At 42.9% G+C, this 15,354-nt stretch overlaps 1 protein-coding gene across 2 annotated transcripts in view; it reads left to right on the forward strand.

Annotated features, from left to right (window-relative positions):
• The first annotated feature begins 5,603 nt into the window (after window positions 1–5,603).
• LOC101679153 (programmed cell death 6 interacting protein) overlaps window positions 5,604–15,354 on the forward strand; it is an 87,515-nt gene continuing 77,764 nt past the window's right edge. For both annotated transcript variants that reach the window (XM_004774199.3, XM_004774200.3), the window contains exon 1: window positions 5,604–5,944. In XM_004774199.3, coding sequence (XP_004774256.1) covers window positions 5,736–5,944 — 209 coding nt within the window. In that variant the 5' untranslated portion in view covers window positions 5,604–5,735. The remainder of the gene's footprint in view (window positions 5,945–15,354) is intronic.

Genomic DNA, 15,354 nt, shown 5'->3' on the forward strand with positions numbered 1-15,354 from the left:
CAAAAAAACCTGTGCCTCTGCCCCATACCATTCCCCACTTTCCATTCCTTACACAGGATGTGTCTCCCAGGTGACATGGGGTACCATTCTTGCTGTTCTTGATTTCACTGTCTCATTGTTTCTACTCATCTCCTTCCCTTGAGGACTTCCCCCGTCTCCTATCTACCCAACATTATAGAGTATAGAGTAAGGAAGTGAGGACACCTCATTTACCTTGTGCCCTTCACTCTTTCTCAGACCCTTCCTCTCAGCACCCAAAGGCCTTTCTCTTTATTACATTGCATGAACTTCCCTTCCATCAAACCCTTGCCCTATTTACCCTCTCATTTATTTAAAAAACTCTTTATTGTGGCCTTCTGGGCTTGGCTTTTATAAGCCTCTTTCCTCAACAAAGCTTGATTTCGGGGGCGCCTGGGTGACTCAGTTGGTTGAGTGTCCCACTCTTGACTTCAGCTCAGGTCACGATCCTGGGATGGACCCATCAGGTCGTCTGCTTCTCTCCCTCTCTCTCTGCTGCTCCCCCTGCTCAATCTCTTTGTCTCTCTCAAAAAGATAAATCTTAAAAAATAACAAACACCACCACCAGCAACAACAACAAAAAATCTTGACTCCTCCAAAAATCACAAGTCCTTACTTTCAGGCTATTGTCTCAATATGGACTTCAAGAACTCTGGTTTGAAACTCACCCATTTTCAGTGGGGTTCTACCCGTCCAAAGAAGCAATTATTTCCATTGGTTCAATCAGTGGGGGTAATGATGGGCCTACCAGAACTACGGATTATCAGGGAGGAAAATCTGTTGATTTAGTATCTCCCCAAACATTACACTGAGACTATACTCTCTCTCTCTATACATATATATATACTAGAATGTATTTAATGGAGTTTCATTCCACAGATGGAAAATCATCATTACTATTAAGTAAGTTTGGAAGCAGTGAAACTCATCCTTAGAATGCATCACTGGTGGTCCTTGATATCCAGCCCACCTCTTCTTCCTGGGCACAAAGGTTACCCTTCCCAGTCCAACTGCAGTTTGATGGGGCTAAGTGAGAGGTTCCGGCCAGGGAAATGGGAGTGGAAGTGAGGGCTTCGGCAGTGAAAAGCTGTTGCATAATGCTCTAGATTTCCTATTCCCCTTCGAATGTGTCATCTCATGTTGCGATAACTAGCTGCTTGTCTTATATAAGACTTTATGTAGATAAGGGACAAATGTTTACTAAATTAAAATACTGAGATTCTGAAATTGTTTATTATCAGAACACAAAGCTAGCCTATCCTAATATGCAATCCTTCTTTGGCCACTGATCTACTGCCTAATTAATTACACTGGCTTATTGCCAAATTAATGAGGGTATCTGTTATTGAGAAATGTGTTACTTTGATAATAGAAATCTAACTTTTCCTTTTGCAAGCAGCAAAACTCACTTACTCATTTAAAACTATTTACTGAGGGGCGCCTGGGTGGCTCAGTGGGTTAAAGCCTCTGCCTTCGGCTCAGGTTATGATCTCAGGGTCCTGGGATGGAGCCCTGCATCTGGCTCTCTGCTCAGCAGGGAGCCTGCCTCCCCCCTCTCTCTCTGCCTGCCTCTCTGCCTACTTGTGATTTCTGTCTGTCAAAAAAAAAAAAAAAAAAAAAACAACAACAAACCTTTAAAAAATTAAAAAAAAAAAAAACAAAGCCTATTTACTGAGTACCTACCATGTGCCAAGTGCTGGATATAAAAGTATTAAAAAAAACCCCACAATTTTGCCCTTATAGAGGTTATATTCTAGTGGGGAAGTCAGACAAGTATTCAATCAACAACAACAACAAAAATACTTGCTAGTCAGGATAAGTGTTTTGAAAGAAATAAACAATGGCTGAGTTAGATATTAACAAGGGGGAATCTACTTTAAACGCTATGATGGGAAGGAGACATTTCATATGAAGAAAAGCGAGGGGGGAAGTATTCTAAGTCTTATGTGGAAAGATCTCAGTGAATTCGAAAAACTGAAATAAGACCAATGTGACTGCACACTAATAAATGAGGAACAAGTGGTAAAATATGAAATTGAAGAGATATGCAGAAATAAAACAAGCTACAGTAAGGACTTCGGATTTTTAAAAATTAACATACAGTGTATTATTTGTCCCAGGGGTATAGGTCTGTGAATCATCACGCTTACACACTTCACAGCACTCACCATAGCACATACCCTCCCCAATGTCCATCACCCAACCACCCTCTTCACAAACCCCCTTCCCCCAGCAACCCTCAGGGGGAGTTTGGATTTTAAGTTCCATCAGACAGGATCACCCTAATCTTCCTTTGACCAATGCAATATAATTAGGCACATCTATGTTCATTCTCCATCTGCCTCAACAAATGATTTATCTTACATCTTTCTGATAGTTAATCCCTCCCTTCTACCCTCTCAGTTCTGGTGACCCTTTCATCTCCACTTTTCACATGCTTTGCTCCTCAGGCTCTTCTGAATGTTCATTCGCTCTGCAGTACGTCAGTTCTGTCAACCAACCTTACAAGATACTCTATCATCTTCTGCCTTAAATATATTCCTAATCCGGGTGTCTGGGTGGCTCAGTGGGTTAAAGCCTCTGCCTTCAGCTCAGGTCATGATCCCAGGGTCCTGGGATCGAGCCCCACATTGGGCTCTCTGTTTGGTAGGGAGCCTGCTTCTTCCTCTCTGCCTATCTGTGATCTCTATCAAATAAATAAGTAAAATCTTTAAAAAAAAATTCGTAATCTGATTCTATCTTTCCTAATCTATAGCTTTTTTTTTTTTTTTTAAAGATTTTATTATTTAATTGAGAGAGAGATAGAGAGAGAAAGATAGCCACAGAGAGTATGAGCGGGGAGGAGAGGGAGAAGCAGCTCCTTGCTGAGCACGGAGCCCTACGCAGGCCTTGATCCCAATTAAGACCTGAGCCAAAGGCAGATGCCTAACCGAGTGAGCCACCTAGGCATCCCTAATTGATAGCTTCTGATCTATTTCTGTTTGTCTTCCTTTATATTACCAGGGGTTTAAAAATAATTTGTATGCTGACGGCCGATTCTCAAACAAAACCTCTCTCTGAAGCTCTAATCCCCCATAAACCCAACTATCAATTTCTTGACTCCACTTGAATGGCTGGATACAAACACTCCCCACCCCCTGCCCCCATCAGTGGAGGATACATCAGTTCTTCTATTAGTAAATGATTCTACTGACCACTCAGAAGATCAGGCACCCAAACCAGGAGCTTTCTTGATCTCTCCCTCCCTTCTCTTCACCTTCCTATCCTGATTATCAGTAAATTCAATTTTTAACTCAAAAACACATCAACTTAGCTCACTCCCGCTAATGCTGGCTTTCATGATCTCTTGCCTGGATTTCTGACATGATCTCATAACTTTCACCTTGCTTTTCTTTTTGAAAAAAAATTTTTTTTTTTTAAATTTCACAGAGAGAGAGAGAGAGAGAGAGATCACAGGTAGGCAGAGAGGCAGGCGGGAGAGGGGGAAGCAGGCTCCCTGCTGAGCAGAAAGCCAGATGTGGGGCTCAATCCTAGGACCCTGGGATCATGACCTGAGCCAAAGGCAGAGGTTTTAACCCACTGAGCCACCCGGGTGCCCCTCACCTTGCCTTTCTTTAATGCATTCTCTATGTAGAGCTATGTAGCAGCTAAGTGGCTATTTTATTTTAACCTAGAATCTTTTATTAAAAAATGAAAATTTGGTAAGATAAACTTTTATAACAACAGTATATATGCTGTAAAAAAATTACACAGAAAAGACAGGCAAAACCCATAAATACAGAGAACTGATGGCTGTCAAAGGAGGGGGGTGGAGGATGGGCAAAATGGGTTAAGGGGAGTGGGAGACAGGCTTCCGGTTATGGAATGAGTAAGTCACAGGGATGAAAGGTACAACATAGGGAATACAGTCAATGGTATTGTAACAGCATTGTATGGTCACAGATGGTAGCTACACTTGTGGTGGGCATAGCATAATTTGCAGACTTGTCAAATCACTATATTGTACACCTGAAAATAAAAATATGTACTCCACTTCCAAAGATTACAACTGTTAACACACTTACGGTATAATCCTAGATTTTTTTTGTAGTACACAAACACATGTATTTTGTATTTGTAACCAAAGTGAGAGATTATAACATACGTACTATGCTGTGACTTGCTCTTTTCAGTTAATAATCTCCATTTTCATCCTAGTCAGTCTATTTATACTGAAATTTCTTCAGCATTTTATAAGGTGGTCTGTTCATACCAGGATTCAATCTACTCTTGTGTACCTTAGATTTCTTTTCATACAGCAGTGGCTTTTTTCATAACAATACATTGTTGAAGAGATGGGGCCAGTTATTCTGCAGAATATTCTACCTCCTCGATGTTTGGTTGCCTCCTATGTATTTTGCTCCTCTATCCCCAGTATTTCTTTTTTTTTTTTTTTTTAAAGAGAGCGAGCGAGCGAGTACAGGAAGACAGAATGGCAGGCAGAGGCAGAGGGAGAAGCAGGCTCCCTGCCGAGCAAGGAGCCCCATGTGGGACTCATCCCAGGACGCTGGGATCATAACCTGAGCCGAAGGCAGCTGCTTAACCAACTGAGCCACCCAGGTGTCCCTATCCCGGGTATTTCTAATAATTGTGTTGGATGCAAAGGTTTGATAGACTCAAGCTAAACATTTTTGCTTGGAATATATCACAGATGATATCGTATACTTCATACTACAGCCCATCAAGAGATCAGATTGATGCATACGATGACCTTTTTAAAATGCAAATTCTATCATGTCAATATTGCTTAAATCCCATTTATTGCTTCCTTTGCATTTATTCTATAATACAAATTCTCTGACTTGGCCTATAAGTTTGTGATGATTGATGCCTGCTTACTCCTCCAACTTTATCTCATTCCATTTCCCGTGTGGTTTTTAAGTTTTTGCCACAGTTTGCTTCAACTCTCAGAAGAAGGGAAGTGCTTGCCACCTAGGGCCTTTGCACTTGCATTTCCTTGGTCTGGGAGGCTCTCCCTTGGCACTCTTCCGTTCTTCTAACGTCAAGCACTTCTCAAAGTGTGGGTCATTTTAAGTTAATCTTCTCAGAGAACCCTTCTCTAATTATCTTGTTTAAATCAGGTTCTTCCAAGGGACCCTAATACCCTACAGTCCAAACCCAAACACACTGTTGTTCGTCCACCTGAGTATCTGTGTCCTTACCTGACTGTAAGCTGCACAATGGCTGGGACACCTTGCCTACAAGGCTCAGTCCTTGTGTAGAGCAGTCCGTTGAACGAACTACCATCGGTCACAACCACCCTGAAGCCGCGTCTTGGACAGATAGCGGAAAACTCTCCTAGATGGCAGTTCAACAGTACTTCACCAGTTGTTCGGACGGAGGAATAGTTACTTATACGTGAAAGCGCTCGGTCCACGCGCTGCGACAGCGAGCTGGAAAGGGAGAATTCCTTTTCCGAAAAGAGTCAGCTTCTTACCGCGCAGCCCAAACGAAAGTGGGCCCAGGAGAAGAGCACCCGCGACCCCCGTCCGCTTCACGTGACTGCAGGCGGCGCGCCCAGTGCGCCTGCGCGGAAGCTCCCGGAAGTGGCCGGACCCAAAGCACCGGCGGAGAACCCGTCCGTCGGCTCCTCGGTCCGCCAGCCGGGTAGTCCGCGCGAGTCGACTCTCGTCGCGGTCCTGCGCTCTTTGGCCCGAACGGCGGCCGAGGTGCTCGCCATGGCGACGTTCATCTCGGTACAGTTGAAAAAGACCTCGGAGGTGGACCTGGCCAAGCCGCTGGTGAAGTTCATCCAGCAGACGTACCCGAGCGGAGGGGAGGAGCAGGCCCAGTACTGCCGCGCGGCGGAGGAGCTCAGCAAGCTGCGCCGCGCCGCCCTCGGCCGCCCGCTGGACAAGCACGAGGGCGCTCTCGAGACGCTTCTGAGGTGGGCCCGGGGGCGAGCGAAGGGGAGGTGGTCTGCGGCCTGTTGCTCTCCCCACCCCCCTTCTTCCTCTGCCTTTCCTGCGTCCCGCCCTCGCACCCTGGTCGGAGTCGGCCGCCCCGCCCTGGCTTGGCCGGGAGCGTAGGTGTGGTCTGCATTCCTTCCTGGTGAGCCGGAGCGGCCCGGTAGGCCACCACTCACCCTGCCCACTCGTCCCGCCGGCTAGCCTCAGCCCCAGGTCTGCTGGGACTCCGTCCGTTCTTTATGGGGGGTGGGGGGGGGGAACAGTCGGCCGCGTCCTATTCGCTCGCCACGTTTTCCAGAACTAATTTTCCTCACTTTTTTGGGGGGGTGGGTGGGTGGGTCTCTGAGACTCCACCCTTCCCCATTTTTGCATCACCGCAAAACTTTCTTGGCCAGGTTTAGATTTCATAATAGTAGTTGCTTGAGGAAAGTGAGAGAATTGGGGCCTTGGGACAAACGTCTAGTACTCATTACATTGTTTTTACTTTCAGTGGGCTATCTTAAGTATCATAATCCAATGATGGAGAACTCCAAAGGTTCGGAGCTGTGCTTGTTTGAAATTAAGCTTCAGTGACAGAACGTTCAAGATAGGTTGCTTAAAATGAGTTTGTTCACAGGAAGGTATGCACATAAGGAAGTGATTTGTTAACAGTGCTTATTGAGGTCATACTCTATTTAATGAGGGTTCCTTTTGTGGTACTTTTCGGATGGGATGACAACATTTTTATAGTACTTCATAGTTAAAAATTTTCTTTTGCCTAGTTGGTACCTATGGGAAACACATTATGCTTGTTTCACAGGAGAAACAGCTGAATTAGGATGCAAAGAGAAGCCTAGATTAAATTAGTTTGTTCCTGTGTCTGAGAATTTTAGGAGTATCACTACTTTAGCTTTACACATCACTGGAGATCATCTTGGGTTTGTGATCCCTAAGTTTAGGTGAGCTTTGTTCCTGTTCTGGAGGACATGGTCCCATGTAGCTCTACTGTAATTACAGTGGTCCCGAATACTCAGGATCTTAAATGAGGAGTAATTTTATCTCTGGCGAAAGTCCATGGGAGGTCTCTGACTGGGTTGGCTTGTGCCCATTTATGATGATGGAAAATAGGGAAGTAGGCTAATTTAATTGCCTTTGTCTGAGTCAGTTTAACTTTTCCATCCCACATGGATCAAAGTGGTATTAATATTGGCATGGGGAAGGGCTGGTTCCCCGAAAGAAGTATACTGAATAGATTGCTCAGAGAGATTATGACCCTTTGGTGTCATTTTTAAAGATATGACTATTGGATTGCAAAGATCATTAAAAAATAATAAAATTTAAAAAAAAGATATTCTGCTTGCTTGATTGAGAAAACATCTCACAACTGTCTGATTTTTTTTTTTTATAAAGATTTTATTTATTTATTTGACAGAGAGAGATCACAAGTAGGCAGAGAGGCAGGCAGAGAGAGAGAGGGGAGGAAACAGGCTCCCCGCTAAGCAGAGAGCCCGATGTGGGACTCGATCCCAGGACCCTGAGATCATGACCTGAGCCGAAGGCAGCGGCCTAACCCACTGAGCCACCCAGGCGCCCACAACTGTCTGATTTTTGCATACTCAAGGAAGTTTTATACACATCTTATATACCTTAACATCTCCTTATAGACTTAGCAGTTTTGTTAAGTAGATTAAATTTGATCCCAAACCTTAAGGAGCTTGGAGTGTTCAGAGACAATTGGTGCATGGTAGTTTTTTTTCTTTTTTAAAGGTTATATATTATTTGGCAGAGAAGAGAGACTGAGCGAGGCAACAAAGCAGGGGGCTGAGAGAGCAAGAAGCAGGCTTCCTGCTGAGTAGGGAGCCGGACTTGGGGCTCAGTCCCAGGACCCTGGGATCATGATCTGAGCCAAAGGCAGACACTTAACGACTGAGCCACCCAGGTGCCCCAATTGGTGTATAGTTTTAAGACTCACGGCAAAGAGGGAATGGTGGATAGTGGTTGTGATAGGGTTCTGCTGTGAATTTTAAAACATCATTCATTTGTTCAGTCCTTTATTCTTTTCTCAGGCATAAATGTGAGAACTGTTCCTAGGTACTGGGGCTGTTCTGGAGATAGTCTCTTTGAAAGTAACCATGCTTCATTAGTAGCTCACTGTATAATCCTCTTCTTGCCCATTCATTGAACAGCTATGTATATATTTTTTTCACTTCTTGCCTTTTTATTGTGTTAAGGGTAAGCTAACAGATATACTGTAATCTATTAAATTTTAGCATGGGGATGTATATAAAACTTCCTTGAGTATGCAAAAATAAGACAGTTGTGAGATGTTTTTTCTTTTTTTTTAAAGATTTTATTTTTATTTGTCAGAGAGAGAGACGGAGAGAGAGCAAGCATAGGCAGACAGAGTGGTAGGCAAAGACAGAGGGAGAAGCAGGCTCCCTGCCGAGCAAGGAGCCCGATGTGGGACTCGATCCCAGGACGCTGGGATCATGACCCGAGCCGAAGGCAGCTGCTTAACCAACTGAGCCACCCAGGTGCCCCGTGAGATGTTTTTTCAATCAAGCAAGCAGAATATCTTTTTTTAAAAATTTTTATTAATTTTTAAAAATAGTTTCCATACCCAGCGTGGGGCTTGAGCTCATGATCTGGAGATCAGCATTGCATGCTTTACCAGCTGAGCCAGCCAAGCATCCCTGGAATATTTTACTTTAATAATTATGTTTAAGTAATTGTGTAAACTGAACATTACTTTACATATTTTTAACGGTGAACTTTTATTTTTTTAAAAAAGGACTTACTGAATACACACAAGTGCGAGTGGGAGAGAATCTCTAGCAGACTCCCCACTGCGTCAGCTGAGCAGAGAGCATGATCCGTGGCTCATCCCATGACCTTGAGATCATGATCTGAGCTGAAATCAGGAGTTGGAACTTAACTCCAACTCCTGGCTGAGCCACAAACTTTTTTTTTTTTAAAGATTTTACCATTTTTTTGAAAGAGGGAAAGAGAGCGCAAGCAGGGGGAGCGGCAGGGAGAGGGAGAAGCAGGCTCCCTCCTGAGCAGAGAGCTGGGCACGGGGCTTGATTTCAGGATTCCAGGATCATGACCTGAGCTGAAGGCAGATGCCTAACTAACTGAGCCACCCAGAAGGCGTACATAATGAACTTCTAAATAAAATTTTTGAATCAGAAGATTGGAGCTAATTTCTAAGGAACAGAAGCTAGCTTGATGAGTACTGATACATGGTACCATGTAGAGGTTCAGTGATTAACTTGCTTTCTTATCATTACTAACTTGTAGAGCTCTATTAAAATTTCCTAAAATATACATTTATGAGTATCATGTTGAGAATGGACATCAGCCTTTACAAAGTGGCTTTAACTTAAAACTGATTAGAAGAGCCTTGGTAAACTTCAGGATGGTCAGAGAGGATCCATGGTTTTGGGGAAGGAAACATCAGATAGCAGTGTCTGCGTCTTTTGTGGCAATTAGAGAGAGAAAGCTTCCAGTCTCCTATGAAAAAGCCTGGTTGTCAGCTTTTTGAAATTTGATCAAGGGGAATGGAGGTTGGGGATTTTAGTAGTCATATATACATTACCTAGTCTAGTGTGACATCTGTATTAGGGTTGGATTTAGCTGCATGTATGAGATCTTACATTATTAGTGAGTTAAATTATGATTGTATTTCTTTGTAAAAAGTTCTGCTTGTCTGGGGTTGGTATAGTGGTTCTGTGAAGTTCATCAGGCTCAGGTGTCTTCTAGCTGTCTGCTCTGTAAAACCTAGAGTTGTTGTTCTTAAGGCCCAGATAGTAGTCATACCCAAGGTTCGGATAGTTGGAAAGAAGAAGGGAGAAAGGCGGAGGGCTCAGTTTCCAGAATATTCCCTGGAAACTGCCCCATAACAACACCTTGCTCATATGTTAGCATATGTCCATATCTCCTAGAAGGGTAGGATAGAAAAGGGAGTTTTTATTAAGGGTAGCCATATAGCCACATGAAATCTGGGGTTCTGTTAGGAAGGAAGAAAGAAGGAAGGAACAGGAACAGAAGCTAGCTTGATGAGTACTGGTACATAGCACCATGTAGAGGTCTAGTGATGAACTTGCTTTCTTATCATTACTAACTTGTAGAGAAGGAAGGAAGAAGGAGAGAGAATGATGCAGGCAGTTAGCGTTCCCAGCCATAGCCTCTCAGTCTGCATCCTCCTCCCCACTTAGTTGTGCTTGATTCCCACTTTAGCTGTGCTTGGTGTACCTAACATGTTTCTCAGAGTAGAGGAGCTGGGAGCCTGATTTTTTTTTCAGATTTTCAACCATTCTCTTCCCAGACTTACACTGAATTCCTTTCTTTCTTTATTATTTTTTTAAGATTTTATTTATTTATTTGACAGAGATCACAAGTAGACAGAGAGGCAGGCAGAGAGAGAAGGGGAAGCAGGCTCCCCACTGAGCAGGGAGCCTGATGTGGGGCTCGATCCCAGGACCCTGAGATCATGACCTGAGCCGAAGGCAGAGGCTTTAACCCACTGAGCCACCCAGGCACCCCCTAAATTCCTTTCTTGAGTGGTACCTTACGTTTCTTAATTCATATCCTTTCTGACTTCTCTGGGATGGTTTGACTTTTATTTTGTTAGCTCCTCCCCTTTAGGGAGTCAGATTTTCAGCTTTCTCTCTCTGCTTCATTCATCCACTTCTCATCTTTTAGAAAATTTCCTGAAACCTCTTATATGCTGTTGTGCTGTTTCCTGTTGTCTTTGTCCTTGTGCATTTACATCTTTTAAATTTTTTATTCCTTTTTTAGTGGAATTTTGGGAGGAAGCAGAAGGATGTTCATTCAGATCTCTGGTTAACTGGAAGAGAGTTACTTGTATTTTGGGCTCTTCACAGTGGTTTTATCAATTTACATTCCCATCAACAGGTATATGTGAGTTTTTATTCCTCCACATCCTTGCTGGTACTTCCTAGTTAATTTAAATTACTGCTTTTTGTGAAATGTTGGATGAGAGATGGTATCTTGTTTTTGGCTGCATTGCCTGGGTTTTTCTGAATTAGAGTATCTTATGTTTACTGGTCACTTAGTTTCTTTTTCTGTGAATTGCCTGTTCTTTTTCTTTGCCCATTTTCTGGGTTGCTTGTTTTTTTTTTTAATGATTTTTAGGAGCTTTTTACATTTTCTGGTTATTTACCCTTTTCCCCATTATGTATATTTGTAAATATCCACACCTGTGTTTTGTTTGTTTGTTTGTTTTTTTTAAAGATTTTATTTATTTATTTGACAGAGAGAGAAATCACAAGTAGGCAGAGAGGCAGGCAGAGAGAGAGGGAAGCCGACTCCCTGCTGAGTGGAGAGCCCAATGCGGGCCTCAATCCCAGGACCCTGAGATCATGACCTGAGCTGAAGGCAGAGGCTTAACCCACTGAGCCACCCAGGCACTTTGTGTCTTGTTTCTTTCTTTCTTTCTTTTTTTTTTTTTTTTAACAATTTTATTTATTTATTTGACAGAGAGAGAAATCACAAGTAGGCAGAGAGGCATGCAGAGAGAGAGAAGGAAGCAGACTCCCTGCATAGCAGAGCCTGATGCAGGGCTCGATCCCAGGACCCTGGGATCATGACCCAAGCTGAAGGCAGAGGCTTTAACGCACTGAGCCACCCAGGCGCCCCTGTGTCTTGTTTCTTAATTGCATTTATGATACCTTTTGTCATACAGAAGTCCTCACAGAATTTTTTATTTTCATAATTGGTAGTTGAAATTTTTTCTTATTCCTAATGTGCATGTGTTAATGTGGTTTTCTCCCTTGATACATTTGCTAAGGGCTTGGAACTACCTTTTTTTTAAATCAAGTCAAGGGACACCTAGGTGGCTCAGTCAGTTAAGTGTCTGACTTCGGCTCAGGTTATGATCTCACAGTGCTGGGATGGAGGGAGTCTGCTTATCCCTCTGCCCTCTGCATTCCCCATGCTTGCACGTGCGTGCACTCTGTCTATTTCTCTCAAACATTTTTTTTTTTTAAATACGGCTTTATTTTATTTTATCAAATAAATGTGTGTGTGTGTTTTTAAAGATTTTATTTATTTATTTGACAGAGAGAGATCACAAGTAGGCAGAGAGGCAGGTAGAGGGGAAAGCAGGCTCCCTGCTGAGCAGAGAGCCTGATTTGGGGCTTGATCCCAGAACCCTGAGATCATGACCCGAGCCAAAAGCAGAGGCTTAACCCACTGAGCCACCCAGGCGCCTCTATCAAATAAATGTTTTAATGAAGTGTATGTTTTTTTTCTGCCTTTGTCTTTTACTTTTTCTTTTTTGTATTCAGTGATCAACTTTTCCCCTCTTGTTTTTCTTGTACATTTATTTTAGAACTGTGTGCTTTTCCTCAGTCTGCTTTTGGCTGCATTCACTGGTTTTGATATTAGTATTTTCATTGACTTTTTTTTAATAGTTTGTAATTTTAGCTTTGTGTTAAGTCATTTATATAGGTCTTATAAAAATTCTAAATTTGTCATTCTCTTGTGGGTTAATGTTTGTTGTGTTATGGTAGTATCGTTTTCACTTGTAAAAAGTACAGTTGTTGGAACTAGTCTCGTAATTTCTTCCATCCAAGTACTAACCAGGCCCGACCCTGCTTAGCTTCCGAGATCAGACGAGATCGGGCGCGTTCAGGGTGGTATGGCCGTAGACAGTCTCGTAATTTCTTAATTCTTTTTTCAAACACTAGTATTTCATGGATCAGGAAAGAAAATATTGCTCTTCCATTTTACTTCACAACTGTTGCTTACATTCTGATTGTTAGTTTGGGGGTGAAGATATTAAGATAATTTTAGTATTAATGACATTACTACAGATTTGTTATTCAAACTGTGTAGAGGAAAATAAAGATACTTAATAGTTGGCCCTTGGTCTCAGAAAGTGCTTGTACTTGACAGACCTTGATTTGGCTTAGTAATTTTATTCTGCATAGATGAATAAACATAAATTTTTTTTTTAAGATTTTACTTTTTGGGGCGCCTGGGTGGCTTAGTCATTAAGTGACTGCCTTCGGCTTAGGTCACGATCGCAGGGTTCTGGGATCAGATCTGGCATTGGGCTCCCTCCTTGCTCAGCAGGGAGCCTGTTTCTCCTACTTTTCTTCCTGGTTGTGTTCTCTCTCTCTGTTAAATAAATAAATAAAATCTTTAAAAATATTTTTTTATTTTTTTGAGAGCATGCACGAAGGGAAGGGAGAGAATCTCAGACTTTGCACCAAGCACAGAGCCCCTCTTGGGGCTCAGTCTCATGACTCTGAGGTCATGACGCTGAAACCCGGAGTCTGAAGCTTAACCAGCTGAGCCAGCCAGGCTCCCCTGAATAGACAGAATTAAAAAAAATTTTTTTTTTAATTAACATATAATGTATTATTTGCCCCAGGGGTACAGGTCTGTGAATCCTCAGGCTTACACATTTCATAGCACTCACCATAGCACACACCCTCCCCAGTTCCATAAACCAGCCCCGCTATCCCTACGCCCTCATCCCCCAGCAACTCTAAGTTTATTTCTTGAGATTAAGAGTCTTTTATGGTTTTTCTCCCTCCTGATCCCATCTTGTTTCATTTTTTTCCCTTCCTACACTCCATGACCCCCCACCCTGCCTCTCAGATACCTCATATCAGAGGATCATATGATAATTCTTTCTCTAATTGACTTATTTCGCTTAGCATGATACCCTCTAGTTCCATCCATGTCATTGCAAGTGGCAAGATTTCATTTCTTTTGATTGCTGCATAGTATTCTGTTTTGTGTGTGTGTGTGTATGCCACTTCTTCCTTATCCATTCATCTGTTGATGGACATCTAGGTTCTTTGCATAGTTTTGCTGTTGTGGACATTGCTGCTATAAACATTCAGGTGCACATGCCCCTTTGGATCCCTACATTTGTAGTTAGGGTAGATACCCAGTATGCGAATACTGGGTTGTAGGATAGCTTGAATAGGCAGTTTTAAGGAAGATTTAAAATCTGATTTGTTGGGGCGCCTGGGTGGCACAGTGGGTTAAGCCTCTGCCTTCGGCTCGGGTCATGATCCCAGGGTCCTGAGATCAAGCGGGCTCTCTGCTCAGCGGGGAGCCTGCTTCCCTTCCTCTCTCTCTGCCTGCCTCTCTGCCTGCCTCTCTGCCTACTTTTGATCTTTCTGTCAAATAAATAAATAAAAATCTTAAAAAAAAATAAATAAAATCTGATTTTTCTGTGTTTTGACTTCCTTTTTTTTTTTTTTAAAGAGTTTATTTGTCAGAGGTCACAAGTAGGCAGAGAGGCAGGTGGGGGTGAGGGGGGAGCAGGCTCCCTGCTGAGCAGAGCCTGACATGGGGCTTGATCACAGGACCCTGAGATCATGACCTGAGCTAAAGGCAGAGACTTAACCCACTCAGGCACTCCTGTGTTTTGACTTCTAATGTTTAGTAAATAAAAAAGCTTGTTAGGATTGTCTTCATTCTGTGTAACCTTAAGGAAGAATCCTTTGCCCACAGGATGTTTAAGGCCACACAGTGGACTTTGTGGTAGGGTTAGACTAAGATCCTGACCTCTTGACTCCCTGACTATTTACTTTTTACTCTATTTTGCTGCAAATGATTCATTAATGATTCTTCATGTGATAAAATTGGGTGAAGAAGTGTAAAAATAAGGATGCGGAAGGATCTGTTAACTCTGACCAATAAGTGGTCCAGCTCTTTGGATTCTCTTGTTTCTCTCTGGTGGGTGGTCAGGAGTTGCACAGCCCTAAGTAATGACTAGAGCTCTATAGGTCATGTAAATTTGCATTACAGTGTTGCTTTGGCTAGTGTGGATTGGTTGTTCTCAATCTCCACATCTTCCCTCAAACTTTAAAACTAGAATTTTTTTTTTCTCTCTCTCTCTCTTTTTTAAAAGACTCATTTATTTATTTTAGGGGGATGTGGAGAAAGAGAGAGAGAACACAGGCAACAGGTACATGTGCATGAGTCAGGAAAAGGGGAGAGGGAGATGCTATAAGCAGAATCTCTGCAGGGAGCCTAATATGGGGCTTGATCCCATCACCCATGAGATCATAGCCTGGGCCCAAACCAAGAATTGTATGCTCACTGACTGAGCCGCTCAGGTGCCCTTAAAACTAGAACCTCTTAGGGCACCTGGGTGGCTCAGTGGGTTAAGCTTCTGCCTTCCGCTCAGGTGATGTTCTCAGGGTCCTGGGATTGAGCCCCGCATCAGGTTCTCTGCACCGCAGAGAGCCTGCTTCCCCCCACCCACTCTGCCTGCCTCTCTGCCTACTTGTGATCTCTGTCAAATAAAATCTTTAAAAAAAAAAAACCCAAAACTAGAACTTGCTTCTTCTTTTTTTTTTTTTTTTTTTAAACTTTAGAAGAGGGACACCTAGGTGGCTCAGTGGGTTAAGCCTCTGCC

The sequence above is a fragment of the Mustela putorius genome, unplaced genomic scaffold (genome assembly GCF_011764305.1).
Source record: "Mustela putorius furo isolate JIRA1106 unplaced genomic scaffold, ASM1176430v1.1 tig00003834_pilon_pilon_pilon, whole genome shotgun sequence".
Taxonomy (NCBI): Eukaryota; Metazoa; Chordata; class Mammalia; order Carnivora; family Mustelidae; genus Mustela; species Mustela putorius.